This window comes from Mesitornis unicolor, unplaced genomic scaffold (assembly GCF_000695765.1).
Source record: "Mesitornis unicolor isolate BGI_N332 unplaced genomic scaffold, ASM69576v1 scaffold47554, whole genome shotgun sequence".
In the NCBI taxonomy this organism is placed as follows: domain Eukaryota; kingdom Metazoa; phylum Chordata; class Aves; order Mesitornithiformes; family Mesitornithidae; genus Mesitornis; species Mesitornis unicolor.
This window is the reverse complement of record NW_010180340.1, coordinates 3,539-21,950: the sequence shown is the minus strand read 5'-3', so window position 1 is coordinate 21,950 and position 18,412 is coordinate 3,539. Positions and strand designations below refer to the sequence as shown.

Genomic DNA, 18,412 nt, shown 5'->3' with positions numbered 1-18,412 from the left:
TTTCCTCTAACTCTGAGATTTCCTTGTTTTCCATTTTGTGTTACAGTGATAGATCTACTTTATTGGATTTTTCTAATAAGGATCTTTTTTAGTGTATTAAAGGGACTTCCTTTTAGCATATGGTCCTTTGTAGAATATGTTTTAATGTTTTGTATTGCACTTAATGATATTAAATCATATGTTTCTACTTCACATGACTTTGTGTGACTAGTATTCCTCACTGTTCACAGCTCCCTATGACTTATCATTTTGGTCCATAAAAAATTGCACCTACATTAATTTCATAATTTAAGTAGATTTTTTTTAATATTACAGGAGTGTTGAGGATCAAGCAGAAAATACTTTTTTTTTCTCTTTCTGTTTTTCTGTAAGGAAAAAGAAACCAGAAGATTGTAGGATAAGGGACTTAAAATAAATGCTGCCTCTTGATGATGTCTTACACTGTGTATTGTGATCCTGAGCCTACATTTAAGTTACTGCTTTGGATAATTAGTTGATTTTTTTTAATTTTTTTTTTCCTTTCTTGCTGTTACTGTGTTTACTGCAAGACTGCATGCAGAATTCTGTTAATTCTTCATTTTATCCTGAGCCAGTCACAAAATAACAGTACAGGCGATAATGAAACTGGTTGATTTTCACTTCATATATCACTGTTTCGTTGTACTGGTGTTTTATTAGTTGATACTCCTTTCTGAAAGTCTTGTTACCAGTTTAAGCTAATGTCAGAAAATACAGAATTCCATGCTATATTGCAAGCAGTGTAGCGTGTTTACTTTTGAAGACATTGTTGTTCCCTACATATTGAAAGCACTGCACTAGTAGTGCTTTCTTCATGCTATGTGATGGATGGATCTTCTTGCTACATGTGATAGATGGAGCAGGAGGGGGAAGTGAGGATGGTTGAAATCTGCAACTTTAGCTGCTTTCATTACCTCAACCCCTTGGTCTGAAAGTCCCAAACAAGTTGCTGCTGATCACTTTCTCATCCTGTGTGTTCATATTCAGTTCAAACTATATTTTAAACTTCCCTGCCCTTCACAGAGTTGGTCTTTTTGGTTTAGTGGTTTTGGGTTTTTTTGCTTTTGTTTTTAGTTTTTTTTTTCATGCAGTTTCTATGGCCTTTGGCCCAGTGTGTCTCACCTTCATTCTACTTTGACTTGAAAAATGCCCTTTATTTTTTTTCTTGGAAATTTATAAAAGATAGTTTGCAGAAGTAAACAGAATAGCCAAAATTTGAAGATAAATTTTCTGCATTTTTTCTCGTCATATTTCCAAACTTCAGTTTTTATTAAGTATGATGTTACATCTTCAGGCACCTCTTAATTGATGAAAGTTGCATTTCGGTTTTGTTTCTTAGTGTGTAATGGTTGGAAATTGTAAGGAGGGAAAAGTCTAAAGCCTCATTTGCCAGATGACATTTGTTTTGCTCTCTGATGCTTCCCAGTGTTGAGAAGTGGGAATAGGAGAAGTCATGCACGTAGATTACAGTTGACTTGATATCCAGGATACACCGGACTGATTCCACAGCTGAGTATCAGAAACTTGGAAAAAGAAACCATTTTAGCTCTCATAAACCCATTAGTATATTTGTTATGTTGATAAATAATGAAAAATATAAAATTTGGTAGATTTAGGGAAAAATGACGTAATTCTCTTTTGCTGTTTTATTGAAGGTGAAGAATGGCCCTACATACAACTGCACAGAATGTAGCTGTGTCTTCAAAAGCTTGGGTAGCTTAAATACACATATCAGCAAGATGCATATGGGTGGTCCACAGAATTCTGCAAGCTCTTCAACAGACGTATCTCATGTTACAGCGGTAAGCTTTGTGAAAACGCATTTAAGAGATTAATTAGATCTATATCTTAATTCCAGTAATCTTGCACATAGGTCAGAACTAAAAGTTTTGTAGCTGTGTTTTGTCTTTTTCAAAGTTTTGTGTTATTTTTAGAGTAGATTTGCCTTATTAAATATAGGCAGATTATAAATTGGCCAAGTAAATGCAAAAAAAAGATTTACAGTTTGATGGTTTAGGTGAAAATAAAACATTTTATTCTACGACTAAGGAAAATGTAATTGTGATGCTTACAGTCTGTGTGTGTGGGAAAGGTTTCCTCCCCATATAACATAAAAATAATAGTGAAGTTTTGTTGGAACAACGAAATCTGGAACTATTGAAGTTATATGAAAATGACTGTGCTAGTTTTATGTATAATATTAGTCATGTTTCTCTTCTTTTTGTGCAGACGCTTAAAATACTTTGTATTTCTTTGCAGGACACTGTCACCCAACCTTTAACAACATCCCCTGCTAATCTTTTGCAACCTGTTGATAACAAATGGAAGAATGTAAGTGTAGACGTTTTTGTCATATTCTTGTGTCAAGACTTAAAGTGGGAAAAACTTTACATAATTTAGTATGCAGTGATCTTCTGTGATAAGTTGATCAACTCATATGTGAAGGCAAACTTCCTGGTGAATTCAGCCTGTTATTTAGGAGTAAAGCAGGTCTTAAGTGGATTGTATTCTCTTGTTCGTTACATGCTCATAGTTTTGCATATAATTCTGTTCATTAGCTCTTCAGAATGGAGGCAAATACTCTCCTGTATAGAAAGAACAGAGGAGGATAAGGACTCTTAAAAATACTGTGTTATCCTGCCCCTCTGATTTGACTTCACAGGGGTAACCATGGCTTGGGTGTAAAGGGAAGGATCTGTGTTGGTGCTGGTTGAGTTGCTTGGAGTTGAGGCAGCAGAAGAACCATGGGGCTCAGGAGAAGGCAGTGGAGCTGGGGAAGGACGGTGCAGGACTGGCTTTCTGGAACCCCATAGCAGCTGTCTTGGTGTACAGGCCAACAGGTCTTGATGTACCAGTTGCAGTGAGAGCGTTAGCGTGTTTTGTTGCAGCTGTGTAGCATGTTGTTTGCCAGCTATAGGTGTCTTAGTGACAGACTAATTTAACTTGCATTCTCTTCTTTCAAACTTCAGCTACTGGTTATCTTCTCTTGTACTAGAATCTGCAGACCCAATGGAAGTGTGGCAGTGTTGCTTTAATGTCACTATAACCGGTCTATCCACTTTTTGTCATTTACTGTGAATTCACTGTTCCAGGACCAGTTAACTTAAAGCTGAACAGAACTGATGTAATTAATATCTAATATTTGCTGTTTTAAATGAATATTTATGTATCATAAGACTTTTAAAAATAGTAAACCGAGCTGTTCTTCAAAAGCAGTTTATTTTGAGTAGATTTTTCATTATTTTTTTTAATGAACTGAAATTACTTTCCTTGGTAAGGAGTGTCAGAAGTGGTGCCTGGCTTTTAGTGGGAGTTGTGTGTGTGTCTGTGTGTGTGAAAGCAGAGGTCTGTAAAGAAGATAATCGTCAGTTGTGCCACATTGTGTTGTTCCCTGTACTTGATGCAGAGTGCCAGGTTTTTCCCTAGTGAGAGGTAGCAGTTAGGAGCAATGGATCCCATAGCCCCCTCCTCCCAGAACTGCCTGGTGCTTTTGCCTACCAAGTGGGAGAACTGGTCCATTTCCATCATTTGTCAGATTTTTGTTAGTAGAGCTAGTTGCATTCTTGATGGTTGTTCCTTTTCCTTCTTGCAATGGACGTGATTAAAACCAGGGATAGTAGAGCAATGTATTAAAATTAATGTGAGGCAGCATGAGTGATTTTTTAAAAAACTTTCTGAGATAACTTTTAAAAGAGGTACTTAGAGAATCACCATCGTTACTGTGTTTATGATGGAATCCCTTGAAAATTAATTCTTTACCCTACACTACTTAGTTTTTTGTCAGTACACAGTTTACTGTTGGATCAACTTGTTAAAGTTGAATAGCAACAGGAAAAACTTACCATAGTAAATTAATTGATTTAAAGAACTTTTATAATTTCTGTACAGTTATTTTACTTAAAGGAGTAATTCACTCAGCAGTCACGCGGTCCATGTTGCACAGCAGATCAGACAGACAAAGAGTGATCACAAGGTCCACTATTCCAACTGAACAAATGTGGAATTATGAAGTATAATAAAGCACTTCATTCTCTGTTATTTTTTAAAAACAAGTATTGAAGTGAGACCTACAAAGAGACCTCTGAAACGTTTTATAATGAATGGAGTATCTTAATAGTAATGGTAACAAACTTCATGTGCATGCATCTGTATATAATATTTTTCAAAAAAGTTAACCTCCATGAGACTGTGTATGAACTGCTGTAGAATGTGTGAACACACTGGCTAAATACACGTATTACTGCAATTGTCATGACAAAGATGAAAATTCATTAACAATCTTTTTTTCTCTTGCTAAAGCCTGGAAGAATTTCATAGGCTTTTTAGTGTGGGCTTCCCATTCTGCTAAAGAGCTTCTCCGCATTCTGTTTCAAGAAAATCAATGATCTCTATAAAGAGCTGTTACATTCTTCAGCAAAATACTTTGCTTCCTGCTTTGCTTCCTGCTTATTGTAATGAAAATGTCATATAGTGTGTTTTATTTTGTAAAATAGATCTTGAAATGGTAATAACACTTTTGCTAAATTGGAATCTGAAGAGATGGAGTCTTTCCATCTGTCCCACTGGTGAGGTGAAAAAAAGACGAACTAATGGTTAAATCAGCAAAAGAGCGAGCGCTGTCCTCACATGCATGCAAGAGAGATGAGAATAGGGTTTGTTTTATATCATCTGATGGGAAGGCATTAAGAATACTTCATCAAATTTGCAGGATATAAGCTTATTTTTCTTAATATGTTTCTTTGTAACCATCCTTGAATATGGTGATTTTAACTGTCCAGTGTAACGTATTAGTATGAAGAAGATCTCAGGAGTTTTGAGATGGAAAGAAATATTAGTTACACAAGGCCTAAGATTATTCTTCGCTAAAAATGATCTGAAAGCAGATAGTTTTATATAAATGTGTGTTTGTGTGTGCATGCCTGGAAGTGATTGTTTTTGGAGAACAGAGGTGAATATTAGAAGCAAATATCCAGTGCTTTCTAATAAACAGAATTATGGGCTAGCCATTCTATAAATAAGTATTTATCTTTTCTGCAGTAAAATAAATGACTGAAAGCAGTTGCTTCAGTAATGGTATGTTTATGCAGTCTATTTATTATAAGGAAGAGAAGTTTGTAAATTCAGGAGAAAGGAGGACTCACTTTTTATTTTTAAAAAGAAGTACTAAGGCTTTTTATCACTTTTTTTTTCTTCTTATCTGTTACTAAGGTAGCCTAAGATACAATTATTAAATCAAAGATTAAGAAATATGATATTTAAATTTTAAGGGTTTTTATGGTATTTTGACACAGTTCCATGTGTATTTAAGTTTTTAGAGGATAAAGAGATTCTTCTAAAGCTGAGAGATTTAGAAAATTGAAAGTTGAATCGAAAAAGCAGCTTGATTGTTCTGTTGTATCTGTTGTAATGTAACAACACAAATAATTTCATACAGTAAAATCTCAACTAATAAAAAGTTATTTTTCCAAAGGACTTGCTTTAGTTAAATGTGAACTTTAAAAAGACAGCTGTGTCAGTGTCATTTATTTGTTTTGGAATTAGTCTTCATGTGTCCTCTACATGTGGGATTGAGTAGTTGAACCCTGTGTTTTCTAAACTCGTTGAAGGTTGAGTAGTTATAATAAAGTTAATTCAAGCTGTGAGCTCACAGTTACACAGGTTGGAAAGAACTCCAGAAAAGGGATATATGGAAGGAATTCCTTAGTGGAGTGAGCAGACCTTGAATGTCGCCTCTGTGTAATCTTTATGTCCTGTGCAGGTGGACATCCTTGTAGTGGACAGTTAATGGGCATTGCAGATAAGAGAGCCGAACAGATCAGTTCACATATACTTTTCATCTTCCTTTACAAATGTACTGCTGTATATTTCAGGCCACACATTTTCGGTCTCCGCTTCTTCAACAGACAGAAAACCAGGTGTCTTCAGCTACTGCTCATCAGGGTCAGCAGGCTGTCACTGATGTCATCCAGCAGCTCCTTGAGTTGTCCGAACCAAGTCCTGTAGAAAATAACCAGCCTCAGCAACCTGGCCAACAACTCAGTATTGCAGTGGGAATCAACAGAGATATTTTGCAGGTAAGAGCCGTGTGTGAGAACAGCTTTACGTTTCAGTGGTTTCTTTCTCATAGAAATTTGTTCTCAGTATTTTCAATAATAGCATTCCTTCAGCATTTCTGAATGATTTATCAGTCTAGAAGGAGTTGTAAAGATCTACTGAACAAGCATGGAGTGAAACATGATACCTTTTTGTATAATTTCATAAAATCAAGATTATAAATATTGATTACATGACTTAGAAGAAAGCTTTAAATATACGTACCCATACATAGACATTTTGTTCATCCCTTTGACTTTTTTTTATGTTGCTTAGAAGCAGCTTGTGGCACATCCTTAAGTTATGCTGTACTTAGAACATGACATTTAAGAGGGGAAAAAAATACTTTTATCTGGTTAAATATGAGACTACATACAGAGCCTTTATCATGTTCTAAATAATAAGGGCTAGTTGGTGCAAAGAAAATTCTTTCCTGGGTCAGGCCAATGTTTTGTGTAACCCATTATTCTGTCCTTGATACTGGCAGTAGGAGATGCTGTGTAACAGGAGAGATATAGGCACATTCTGTCCGTGCTTATTCTGCAGCCTCCACCACATAATGGAACAAGGCAGAGAATATTCTTCAGTCTTGGTGGTAGCCTGCTAACCTTGGAGCTGTTTTTTTCTTCTCCAGTCTGTTAAGTACCATTTACATTTCTTTTTGGAAGACCCAGCTGTTACATTTAGCTAATTGCTGGTTCACTGTTACCTGTGTGGACTTCTTTAATGTCAGGAATGTGATATGTAGTTGCACCAAATTATAATACAAAATAGAACTATTTTTGTGATACCTGTTAAAAAAAAATCGGGTTTTGAAGTTGGTTCTTTAAGTTATTGTATGAGTATCACTAGCTATAGTGTTACACAAAATAAAAATAAAAAGTAGTTTTCTTCCAAGTAGTCAAATATCTGCACACTCCTACTTAAATGTGTGTTTGTGGTCTTTGAGAGCCTTTTCAGACACAACAGTATCCATGAAGGTGCCTACACACCAGTCCCTTTCAGGTGTACATAGAAATGAGTGTATGCCTCTGGTCTGATGGTTGCCAGTGGTTTGTTAAGGCCTTTGAGCTTTTCTGAGCCTTTCTTTGGCTTAGCATTCTTCCTTTTTCTTTATAGCATCTATGGCTTCTCCACAAGCAGGCTTCAAATTGATCATTATGGGGAACTGTTCTTGCATGTAAGCATAAGAGATAGCTGTATGTTCCTTGCAAATGCTTGATTCTGTAGAAACAATTGGCACTTTTCTGAGAAAACAGTCAGAAGTCAGTGTTGTGTGAGAATGTTTTGCAAGTTTGAAATCCAGCTGAAATTCTGTGAAGATGAGACATCTAATTCCTTTAATTATAATTGTATTGTGTCTTCCAAGTAGTTGTTTAAGAAAAGTTGACACAACTGTGAAATGCTTTTTTCTTAATTTAGAAGCTTTTTGCTCTCTTTTAGCAAGCTTTAGAGAACAGTGGGTTGTCCTCGATTCCCGTCTCTGCGCACTCTACTGACTGCGGTCAGGCCAAGACACCTGCGGCCCAGGATCAGAATGCAGACATCCAGACTCTCTCAAATCACCAGGCTGACTCTAACAGTGCAGAACAAGAAAAGGAGCAAGAGAGTACAGATAAACTGGATAAAAAAGAAAAAAAGCTTCTGAAGAAAAAGTCGCCGTTTTTACCTGGTAATGTTACCACTGCTTGCTACTTTTTGTGTTGTAAGGACTGTAGTATTTTTGAGTGTATTGATGGCTTTAAAAAAGGATTTTCCGAAACATTTTGTGGATGAGTTACAAACTTCATTTGCTCTTATCTAAAACACAGTTTGTGTATAAGTTACGATCAATAGCATTTATAACTTTCATGATACCAATACAAAAACATGCTGGAATGGGAGTAAGTGAAGTTACGCTGTTAAATCTTCTGGATTTAGATTGATGGAGTTTTTGGAAGAAGACAGAAAAAAAGTAATATGACTCTTTTTCCTTCTTTTTCCTATCCCCTGAGAAGGACTGGGTTTTCATGGTGTGTCCCAGAGCAGAGAGTTCTTGCAAGCACTACTCTTCCTCTTTGGAAGTGAGGCCTTGCAGAGGCAGAAGTGCAGTGCTGCTGCTTTGTGCAGCTCTTCACTGATCTAGGCCACATAGGGAAGGATGAAGGTTGGCACTGTCGATAATACTTTGTGCCCTCTGTGTTTGGAATTGCAGCAGTGGATTGATACTGTCACCATAAATGCATGTTAATGTTCCACCTCCTTACTGTATTGTGTGTATGCAAGTCTGGACTGTGTCTCTGTACTTAAATGCAACTTTATTGTTAAGGTTGCTCAAGCTCTAAGGTTGCTAGAGGTGGTTTGTTCCAAGTATAGCTGTCACATTTGAATGGCTGGCCTGGTGGAGACAGCTCTATAATAAGCAGTTGTTGAGCTCTGTCCACAGTAGCTTCATAGGTATATTGATGTTGCCTTTTTCTTTGCAAGGGATGCAGAAATTGATCCACAGTTGAAAACTCATCTTGTCCAGCATAGCTGTGCTAAAAATCAACATTAACTTTTTCCTCTGGTTTTAGTAACTATTTTTTTTTCTTGTGTGTAACAGTAACAACTTTCTGACTGCAAATAAAAATGAAAGGTCACTGCTGTACAGTCAAACACAACTGCCTTTATTTTTTGATAAAATAACAACCTCGGTGTATTCATGTGGTTTACAGAAAAAGCACTGTGTGAACTGATTTAAACAAGCAAATATCTGATACTGAACAGCATATACAAATAAAAAACCCAATAAAATTTAGAAGCTTCTTTTGTCATTTTTGCTGAGAAAAGCTATGCTGTTGCTTTAGGACAGAGCTTAGGGTTCTTGGTTCATAAAACAGCTTTTGTGAAAAAATAGCCTTAAATTATAAATCTGAAGGGCTTTTTAAGGAATCTTTGCTCCTTAAAAATGTGCAAAATGTAATTCAAGTCTGAATTTGCAGAAGAGAGGGCCATATAAAGTATCTCCTCCAGTTAGATAAGTATTTAGTACTTGAAATAATTCGATGTGGTTATGGTTGAGGAATTAAATTCGTTGTTGGATAACTTTGTGTTAGATATGGTACTTGTAAGTTACCTTGTAAGTTGCATTACAACTACATTCTCTATTTCTAAGCAGCTTACAAACTGCGTTCTTTCTATTCTGTGAAGTCAAGAATTTCTTAGCTTTCCTCCCCCATTTTTTACCTTTTTTTTTAGTAGAATAAAAATGTGTGACTTTCAACTGGCTTCTCTTGAGTTTTGTTTTTGTCGTTCTAGCCCATCACTGTTTTTGTGAAGTAGAGTGTACCTGATAGAGAAGTTGATTGTCTACAAAGTGTATTGTAATGGCATCTGTTTTGCAAAATGTGTTTTGATTGCTTTGTACAATGGTGTTGGAGTAGCGGAATTTCGCAGAACTCTTTGAATGTTTCAAAGACATTAATTTTGATGTCGATCCTTGTTTTAGGTTCTATACGTGAAGAAAATGGAATAAGATGGCACGTTTGTCCATACTGCTCTAAAGAATTTAAAAAACCAAGTGATCTAGTGCGCCATATTCGCATTCATACCCACGAGAAGCCGTTCAAGTGTCCCCAGTGTTTCCGCGCCTTTGCTGTGAAGAGTACTCTGACCGCACACATCAAAACACATACTGGCATTAAAGCTTTCAAGTGCCAATTTTGTATGAAATGCTTTTCCACCTCAGGGAGTTTAAAAGTTCACATTCGTCTGCATACAGGTAAGGCCTCAAAATGGCTTTTGTGTTTTCTGTGATGTGGGTGAGACCTTGAATTAAAAAAAGAAAATGTGAAATGTTCAAACTGTAGAGATGTTTGTCACATCATTGGTATCTGTCAGAGAATGAACCATTTTTAGTGTCTTAATTTTTTGTCGTAACTTTCTAGCATTTTGTGGCTTTGAAACTTTGGGCTCTTACCAAAGCCGTGGACATTGTTTTCTGATGATGAGTCAGCTGTTGTTCCTTTTTAATATTACTATTGTGAGTGTATTTAATTGTGCTTTCTGAAGAGTCATACTCTCAGAATTTGAATTCTGATTTTACTTATGCCCAGTCATCTTTCATATTTACGCTGCATCTTTTCTTTCCTTCCCCACACCTTTTGATAATTTCACTGCATCACTCAGGACTGTGTGGTTACTTCTCATAGTAACTAGAAGGCCAACTAAGCCATTGCTCAGCACACTTGTTTTTCCTGTCAGAGATCTTTTTCTTCCCCTGGCAGCTGGTTGGGTTTACTAGGTGAGGTTAGAGGTTCATCTAGCCCCATGTGCTGTCTCTGATAACAATGTAAGGAAAAGGGGAAGCCTGCAGTAATGCTTCTTAGCAGCATGCAACTGTCTTCTGCTAATCTTGGGATTGAGGGCTTTATGGAGTAGGCTGTACCCCTGCACTAAGCAGCACTTTGTAGGTTTTTGTTCCAAAAAACTTAGCAAATTGGTTTTGAACCCATGTGAACTCACTACTAGAACAACCTAACATAATGAATTCAAGTGTTGAGCTGCATATTGCGTAAAGTACTTTCTGGTGCTTTAAGTATTCTGTTCAGTGTTTTCATATGATGTTTCAGTTACTGTATTGTGAAGAATGGTTTGTTCTTATTTCTTGTGCGTTTCTTCCCCCATCATTTTATAGAGCTTTCTTCATAATACCCAGGTGTGTTTCCTAGCCTTCCAGGTCCAAGATTTCCCCTTGAGCTGAAACTGAAAGTTCATCAGCTTTGCCTGTCTGTGTAGATTACCAAGTTCTCCTTTCCAAGGAGAGATTTCTACTGGATTTTGCATTGCAAAAGCCTTTCTTTAACGATTCCTATTGGCTTGCTTTTTTGACTGTCATCAGCGTTGACATTTTCAGAGATTGATCTAGAATTGCTTTCAACTTTGTCTCATTACCGTTGCTCTGGTTTATTTCTATTATATATACTTTACCTATGTGTTAGCTGATTCTTATTTTCACGGGTTTTTAACAGTCTGTTTTGGAAGGCCATTTGACCTGCTATCTGCAATTCTTAGCTGTTGGAGTCCTTTGAAAATTGCTGTCACTTTTGCATCATCCAGTTTTCTGATAACAAACTTGCTGAAACTGATGCGTTACAACCTGTTAGTAGTTCAGCAACTTCATATTTACTTTTGATTGAATTTTGTTGATTTGTTTTGAAAACCTATTTATCAATAAACAACATGATAGAAAGAAAAATACAGAAAAGAGAATCTGTATTCCAAAGCTACATTTCTAGGGTGCTGGAAATAAAATCCCAAACTAATATTATTAAATTTTTTTAATCTTTTGCAGGTGTTAGGCCTTTTGCTTGTCCTCACTGTGACAAAAAGTTTAGAACATCGGGCCACCGGAAAACTCATATCGCTTCGCATTTTAAACATACTGAACTAAGAAAGCTGCGACATCAACGTAAACCTGCGAAAGTTCGAGTGGGAAAGACAAGTGTTCCAGTACCAGACATACCTTTGCAAGAGCCCATACTCATAACTGATTTAGGTAAAGAGCGAGTAATACATGCTGTCTTAAAATTTGGATTTTAGTGGAAAATACAGGTCACAGTTTAATCAAGCAAACACATTCAGAGCTTACTCAGATACACTTTGAAATAAGTCATCAGAAATAATCAGGCTTCAGAAAAGTGCCGTATTTTACAGTTTGTTTGCACTAGAATTAGTAAGAAAAGTCTTTTTTATTTACAGTGAAATGGTATAATCCTTACAAAAAGAAAAAGTGTGTGCATTTTTACGTTATATTAGGAGAGGACTTTAATTTAGCTATTGTTGGAGTGTTGGTATAGGAAAGATGACAGACAATTCATGACCCAGATCCTTCTTAAGATGATTATGTTTATTCAAATTACATATATTAGTGAGTCAGTGTGCTGTATGATTTTAGTGTTTGTTATAATTGTGACCTCAGCTGAATTAGTGGTAATCATTGGTAATTTTTCAAAAAAGGGCAGGATAATCCTGGAATGTGCTATAGAGAATTCATACAGTTATTTCAATTCTGTTGTAGAATAATTGTTACACTCTTATGTAAAACCACTTTTTGGAAGAAGGTAAGTTGTTGTACTGCTCAATCAAGACAATAAATCTTCTTGTGCAGTAGAGATCAATGTAGTGGGCAAGGCGTTTACTCTTCATTGTTGTTTGACTGACCAGTCTGCTAACCCCTGCCTTGTCTGCTGTGTAGTCATCTTTATGTAGTAGAATGTTGTATTGGTAATATCTTTAGCCTAAAAACTTCATCACTTTTTAAAAATCCTCTTCCTTTCACTGCTTCCAAGAATTACTGCATACAAGAGTAGTGGCTATTTTGGTATTGGGTATAAGAAATTTTCAAAGTAGCAGTGAAACTTAGCTGACAGCTTCAGAGATTCAGATCACACAATATTTCTTTCTGGAGTGAACCCTGAAAAAAGGTACAGTCCTATTTTTTGATTTATAAAGAAAAAAGCACTTTAGTAGAGTTAAGGTCTGTGCGGTAAAATTCTGTTTTGTTGGAAAAAAGTTAGTATTAACAGGAATACTATAAAAGTTGTTTCTTACAGGTACTGATAACACCTGGAAAACGTGTTGAAGGAAAAATACCTTTTTATAGAATGTTCCCACTCAGAACTATTTTGCTGACTTGCTATATCCAATGCAGAGCTACTCTATACTATTCTTACAGTCTGGAGAAGTGTTTCATTTATCTGAGTTGAACAGGTTGAGTAAGTAGTTTGGAAGTGTTTTAATAGGAATTTCTTTACTTCTGTTCTCTTATATATGCTAGGAGTTTCTGCAGACCAGAACCATTGTACCCTGGGATATACTCACAAGTTAGTCAGCTGTCATTCATTCTAAGAGTTAACTGAATTATTACGCTTTTATATGGTCAAATATAACTGAGAGTAAATATTTGTCATATGGAGTTCCTTCTTTTCTGATCTGGAAGATTTGTGTCCTCTCCTGTACACTGCTACTAATTATCGTCACAGAAGAATGCCAGAAGGAGTTTAGAAAGTAGGATTGTGGTTTTGGTTTTTTGTGGGTGGTTTGGTTTGGCTTTTGTTTTGTTCTGTTTTCTTAAGAGAAAATGTTTTTATTAGACCAACTGACTTAGATGGGATAGTGAAGGAAGTTTTGGCTTATATGTATTTATAAATACATCTATGTATGACATGCATATGTATGCATAAACTTTTTCAAGCCTGAGACAGATCAACTTGTTCTTTTAACTTGTTCTTTTTTCATTGTTGCCATCTCCTCAAAACTGAGAGAATTCCCTCTCCTTGACTTCTGCTGTTTTTTATTACATTTGGAAGTCAGCAGAAACCCTTTGGGCTTTCCTTTCTGAATATGAACTATAGCATTTTAGATGAAACAGTCTGAGGAAAGAAAAGATGACAAAAAATGCTTTTGTAGTGAATATTTAGGACCATAAAGAGATCTTTTGCATATTTATTGAAACTTTGCATCACTTCCTCAACCTTGTATATTAGTATTATGGTGAGTACTTCTGAGTTCACAGATGTGCGAATAAGGATGAGGTTTTTTTGACTTGAGAAGTCTGCTACTGTTCCCGTTCTGTCACAGTGTTTATGGTGATGCCCTTTTTGTTGTCCGCTTCTGAGACAGTGTACTCTTGCATTAGCACTTGGGCATTTGGTAGTGGGAAGTTGTAACTGATTTTCCAAAACTACACTTGACTGACTTCAGGGACCAGAGGATAAAGAGGATTTGTTTAAATAAGTTGATTTGAGGGTTCCCCCCTCCCCGCTTCCCCAGTAAAGTTTTGGAGGTACCCAGAGAATTAGCAGCACTGACTGATGAATCAAAGTAAATGATGTACAAATGCAACAATTTCTAATAGACTTTTTAATATCTTTTGATTAAAGGCAGATTTATATCAGGATGTTTTGTACTTTTCACAAAATGCACATAAAATATTTGTCAAGGTATAATGAATATCTCTGGTACCTTGATTAAATGTCACTTGGTTAAAGAGGCTGGAAGAGCAAAATATTATTTGATTAGCAGTGAATTTGTAAGTGTCAACTTTTTTTAAATTTAATGCTTAGTTTGGACCTATGTGAGGCTTAATGTAACGAGGTGGACCTATGGATAAAAGAAGAGCTATTGCTAAAATAGATAGCGTGTCCAATATAATATATATAACGCTGAATAGATGCATGCATAAATTTAAGTAAGTGCTGGAAACATGCTCATTTTCTTTGTATTCTTGCATACTAAAAGTTTAGTCTTTTTTTTTCTTTTCAAATACTAACTCTTCAGACTACTGCAACTTTGGAATAACTTAACCAATTAATTATTTCTTTTTGTGTGTGTGTTTGTGTACAGGTCTTATCCAGCCAATCCCAAGGAATAGCCAGTTCTTCCAAAATTATTTTAATAATAATTTTGTGAATGATGCAGACAGACCATACAAATGCTTTTATTGCCATCGAGCCTATAAAAAATCTTGTCATCTTAAACAACACATCAGGTAAAATAAATACAAAGAAGAAAGAAAATACATGAAATAATAAATTATGTAAAAGCATGAAATTTATATAGTATTCACTGAAAATACTTCTTTTGTTTACCATCTATAAGTAGTGAACCAGTGAAAACTGATTTTTCTGGTAAAGTTGGAGGAGACTTTTGACTTATTCGTAGCAGTACAAGTGATCATGTTTAGTGTGCAGTTTAGCTTATTAACACTCAAACTTTTTTCCTAAGCAACGTAGAGATAATAGCAAGCATTGCACGTGAATTATTCTTGTAATTTTGTAATTGCATACTCCAGATCATCTGCTTTGTATGTAACTCTTACTTTTTGGAAAGAAATTAGCTCTTTATTGTGTGCTGTTTTCTGTGTACTAAACTTAAAATAATTTAGGCTTACATTGTAACTGAGTAAATGTTCTTGGGGATCATTTTGTGGCTTGAAGTTCAGTTCAAGATCCATGTAGTGGGTGTTAGTTACTACCACAATGTCTTGGAGTCAAAGAAGAAATTAGGTTGGAGGGGAGCCAGTGGAGGTAACTAATCCAACCCTGTTTTCAAAAGAGAGCATAGCTTCAAAGTTAGATCAGGTTGCAGTTTTACAGGCAGTGAGCTTGACGTTTAGTCGAGTTCTCAAACATTGCTGATCATTGCTTAGAAAGCTTGTTTTCCTTTCTGAAACTGGGGAATTTGTAGCAGGACTATTTTCAATAGAGCAGTGATTGAATAGGCACACCAAGGAAGAGTTGGTATATCCTACCACTGATTTCCATAGGTGTATGTTGGTAGCAAAACACTAATGTTGATATCTGTCACTTCTTTATTATGGCATATGATGTGGTGGTCATAGACTTCTAAAGTTACTGTTATCGTGTGCCATCCCTAACTCTTCTCATTTTTATTATATCCTGCTTCCTTTATCTTCCATTTCCTAGCATTCACATTGCCTTCCTCTTAGCTCTTACTCCTGGGATGCTATAGTGAGCAGGACATACTGATAGTATAGGTGAGAGAGTTTCCGCACTTGAATATTGTTTTTGCATAGCAGGCTGAAGTAGTAGTTGCACTGTGCCTTGTTCAGGGGGTATTAAAGATGAACACAGTTTTAGTCCCCAAAGTTTCATTATTAAACATAGTAGTAGTGTATAACATGAGGAGGACTGTATATTTTTCTCCAGACTTCTGTAGACATTGATTTAGCTGAATTGAGGAAAATAAACGTGAAAGGTAATATACTAGTATGTTATCTGGCATGGAAAAATTCAACCCAAATCATTTAATCCAGGCGAAGTATGATCAGAAAAGGAGACTGGACTGTAGAACATAATTTAAACTGTCAGACACTATTGCTTCTTGCTCTGCCAGTGATGATATGCAGGTTGTTTATAATTTATTAAAGCTTTAATTTCTGGATTTTGTTAACTGAGGCCTCTTCCATCAGTCACCTTAATGTGCTTTATTTTAAACTAATTTTTAAATTTAGTCTTTCAATAACTTTGTGAGTTAAATCTACTTTAACTTCTGCTTTCTCTTAAAAAGGTCACATACTGGTGAAAAGCCGTTTAAGTGCTCTCAGTGTGGAAGAGGCTTTGTGTCAGCTGGAGTTCTGAAAGCACACATTAGAACACACACTGGACTGAAAGCTTTTAAGTGTCTTATATGCAACGGGGCCTTCACTACTGGCGGTAGCCTCAGGCGACACATGGGGATCCATAATGACCTTCGACCGTACATGTGTCCGTATTGTCAAAAAACATTCAAAACATCACTAAACTGTAAAAAACACATGAAGACACATAGGTATGTTTACAGTTTTTATATGAATCCTTCAATGTATTTTAGTAGCTGTTCCTTAAAGATACTTGGAAAGACAGCTTTGCTCTGTAGCAAATGCTAATAATTGAATAAGGATGTTTATTGTGGGTAGCAAACATTTAGGTCACTCTGAAGTTATAGTAAATTATGACTTATAATAAAAATTTGTTCACATAAATAGTTAGGTTAACTGTCTGACTGAAGGCATGAAAAGACCTTGTTACTGTTCTTTGCAGATATGAACTTGCACAGCAACTTCAGCAGCATCAGCAGTCTGCTTCAATAGATGATTCTACAGTCGATCAGCAGAGTATTCATGTTTCTACACAGATGCAAGTGGAGATTGAAACTGATGAGCTACAGCAGCCAGAAGCTGTTGCAACAGATCAGCAGGCTATTTTAGAGTTAGACCAGCAGCCAGTAGTGGGCACGGAAGAAACAGCACTAGAACAGCAGTTGGCTGATCAGCCTTTAGAGCAAGATGAGGGTGAGTATTTGAACTATGATAGGTTTATAATGAGGTAAGTTTACAAGTTCTCAAGTAAATTTTTCTTCACAAATTTCCATTATTTTGTTTTCAAGATAACATAAGTAAGCAACTAGAAAAATACATGGAGTAAAAGTTAACTACTGAAGTTATACTGGGCAATTTTTTTCATTCATTGGTGTTTAGATCTGCTGTTAAAAATATAAAATGGTTGATTAAGATTTGCACCATTTAGTTGTATCAAACAAAACTACTAAACGAATACATGGAAAAATAATACTGTGTGTACAAAACTTTACCACATCACCTCTATTATTAATAAAAAGCACTGATACATAATCTACTTAGGAAGTGTAATACCTATGTTTTGAGGTCGGAGAATACAAAATATTTAATGTACATACTCTGTTAGTGATAGTGGAACAAAGTCAGTTTTTTGTTTGGTTTTTTTTTGCTTGCTTGCTCTATTTCATGATGTAATGAGTTAGCAAGCACTGCAGAGGTGTATAGATAAAGCCTGCAATATGCAAAGATTTAAATACCTGTCTAGCTAATATTTTTTATTTATATTTAATGCAATAAAAATTCAGATGATGATGATAAAATGTGAGATTTGGGAAACAACTGAATTATTCCATTAATTACATCTTCTTTTCTTTATATTTTTTCCTTTTTTTTTTCCCCTTCCTCTTCCTTTCTGCTTTTCAGATAGATTTGTGACATCCCAGCATGCTTTACAGGAAAACATCACGCAATTTGAACAACAAGCTATAACACAGCAGCCATTTGATCAACAGGGCTTATCACAAGGTTAGTAATAAATAAAGGTTTTCAAAGTGGCTTTGTAACATTGCGATCATAAAGCACTTCAAAAGTGGGCATCCACAGTCAAAGGAACTGCAATGCAGAGAACTTGCGAAAACTTCTTAAATTACTATTTTGAAACCATATTTGATAAAATACTTTGAAGATCTAAATATAAATACATTTTGCTTTTATGAACTGATATTTAGTCATAACAGTATAGAAGTTATAGTCAGCCATTTCATATTCTTTCCTTGATTGTGTTTTGAAATTGCTGTGGCAGTCCGCAATTTACACAGTTTTCCCCCTAAATATATATGCTTATAACCTGAGGTGATCGGAAGTGTGGTCTAAGAATTGACTGAGTGGCTGTTGGGGTTCATTATAGAAAAAGGCAGTGCAGAATGTAATAATGTAAAAATAGTAGTTTTGCCTAATGACAGCAGTTTCCTTTGTATCTTACAAAGCTGCATAAGTGACAAATTAAGAGATTGTAAATCTTTGTAAACATTTTATTGTTATCATTTTACCTGCAAAACTCAGAAATATGTGGAAGGCTTATGTAACCTGCAGAGAATGAAGTAATGACTGTTCTTTTGCTTTTCATTTCTGGGTTTCTTGAGTTGTTGCTTGATGTGAAGCTACTGGTTTTGGGTTGAGTTGTTGGGGTTTTTTTTGGGG

At 35.7% G+C, this 18,412-nt stretch overlaps 1 protein-coding gene across 1 annotated transcript in view; it reads left to right on the top strand.

The window, feature by feature from the left end:
* Window positions 1-17,742, top strand: part of LOC104539515 (zinc finger protein 236-like) — a 29,442-nt gene extending 11,700 nt beyond the window's left edge. Inside the window, exons 6-15 of the mRNA XM_010183066.1 lie at window positions 1,674-1,820; window positions 2,278-2,349; window positions 5,889-6,092; window positions 7,555-7,783; window positions 9,581-9,853; window positions 11,426-11,629; window positions 14,479-14,623; window positions 16,165-16,425; window positions 16,677-16,927; window positions 17,636-17,742. Coding sequence (XP_010181368.1) covers window positions 1,674-1,820; window positions 2,278-2,349; window positions 5,889-6,092; window positions 7,555-7,783; window positions 9,581-9,853; window positions 11,426-11,629; window positions 14,479-14,623; window positions 16,165-16,425; window positions 16,677-16,927; window positions 17,636-17,742 — 1,893 coding nt within the window. The remainder of the gene's footprint in view (window positions 1-1,673; window positions 1,821-2,277; window positions 2,350-5,888; window positions 6,093-7,554; window positions 7,784-9,580; window positions 9,854-11,425; window positions 11,630-14,478; window positions 14,624-16,164; window positions 16,426-16,676; window positions 16,928-17,635) is intronic.
* Window positions 17,743-18,412: the final 670 nt, after the last annotated feature.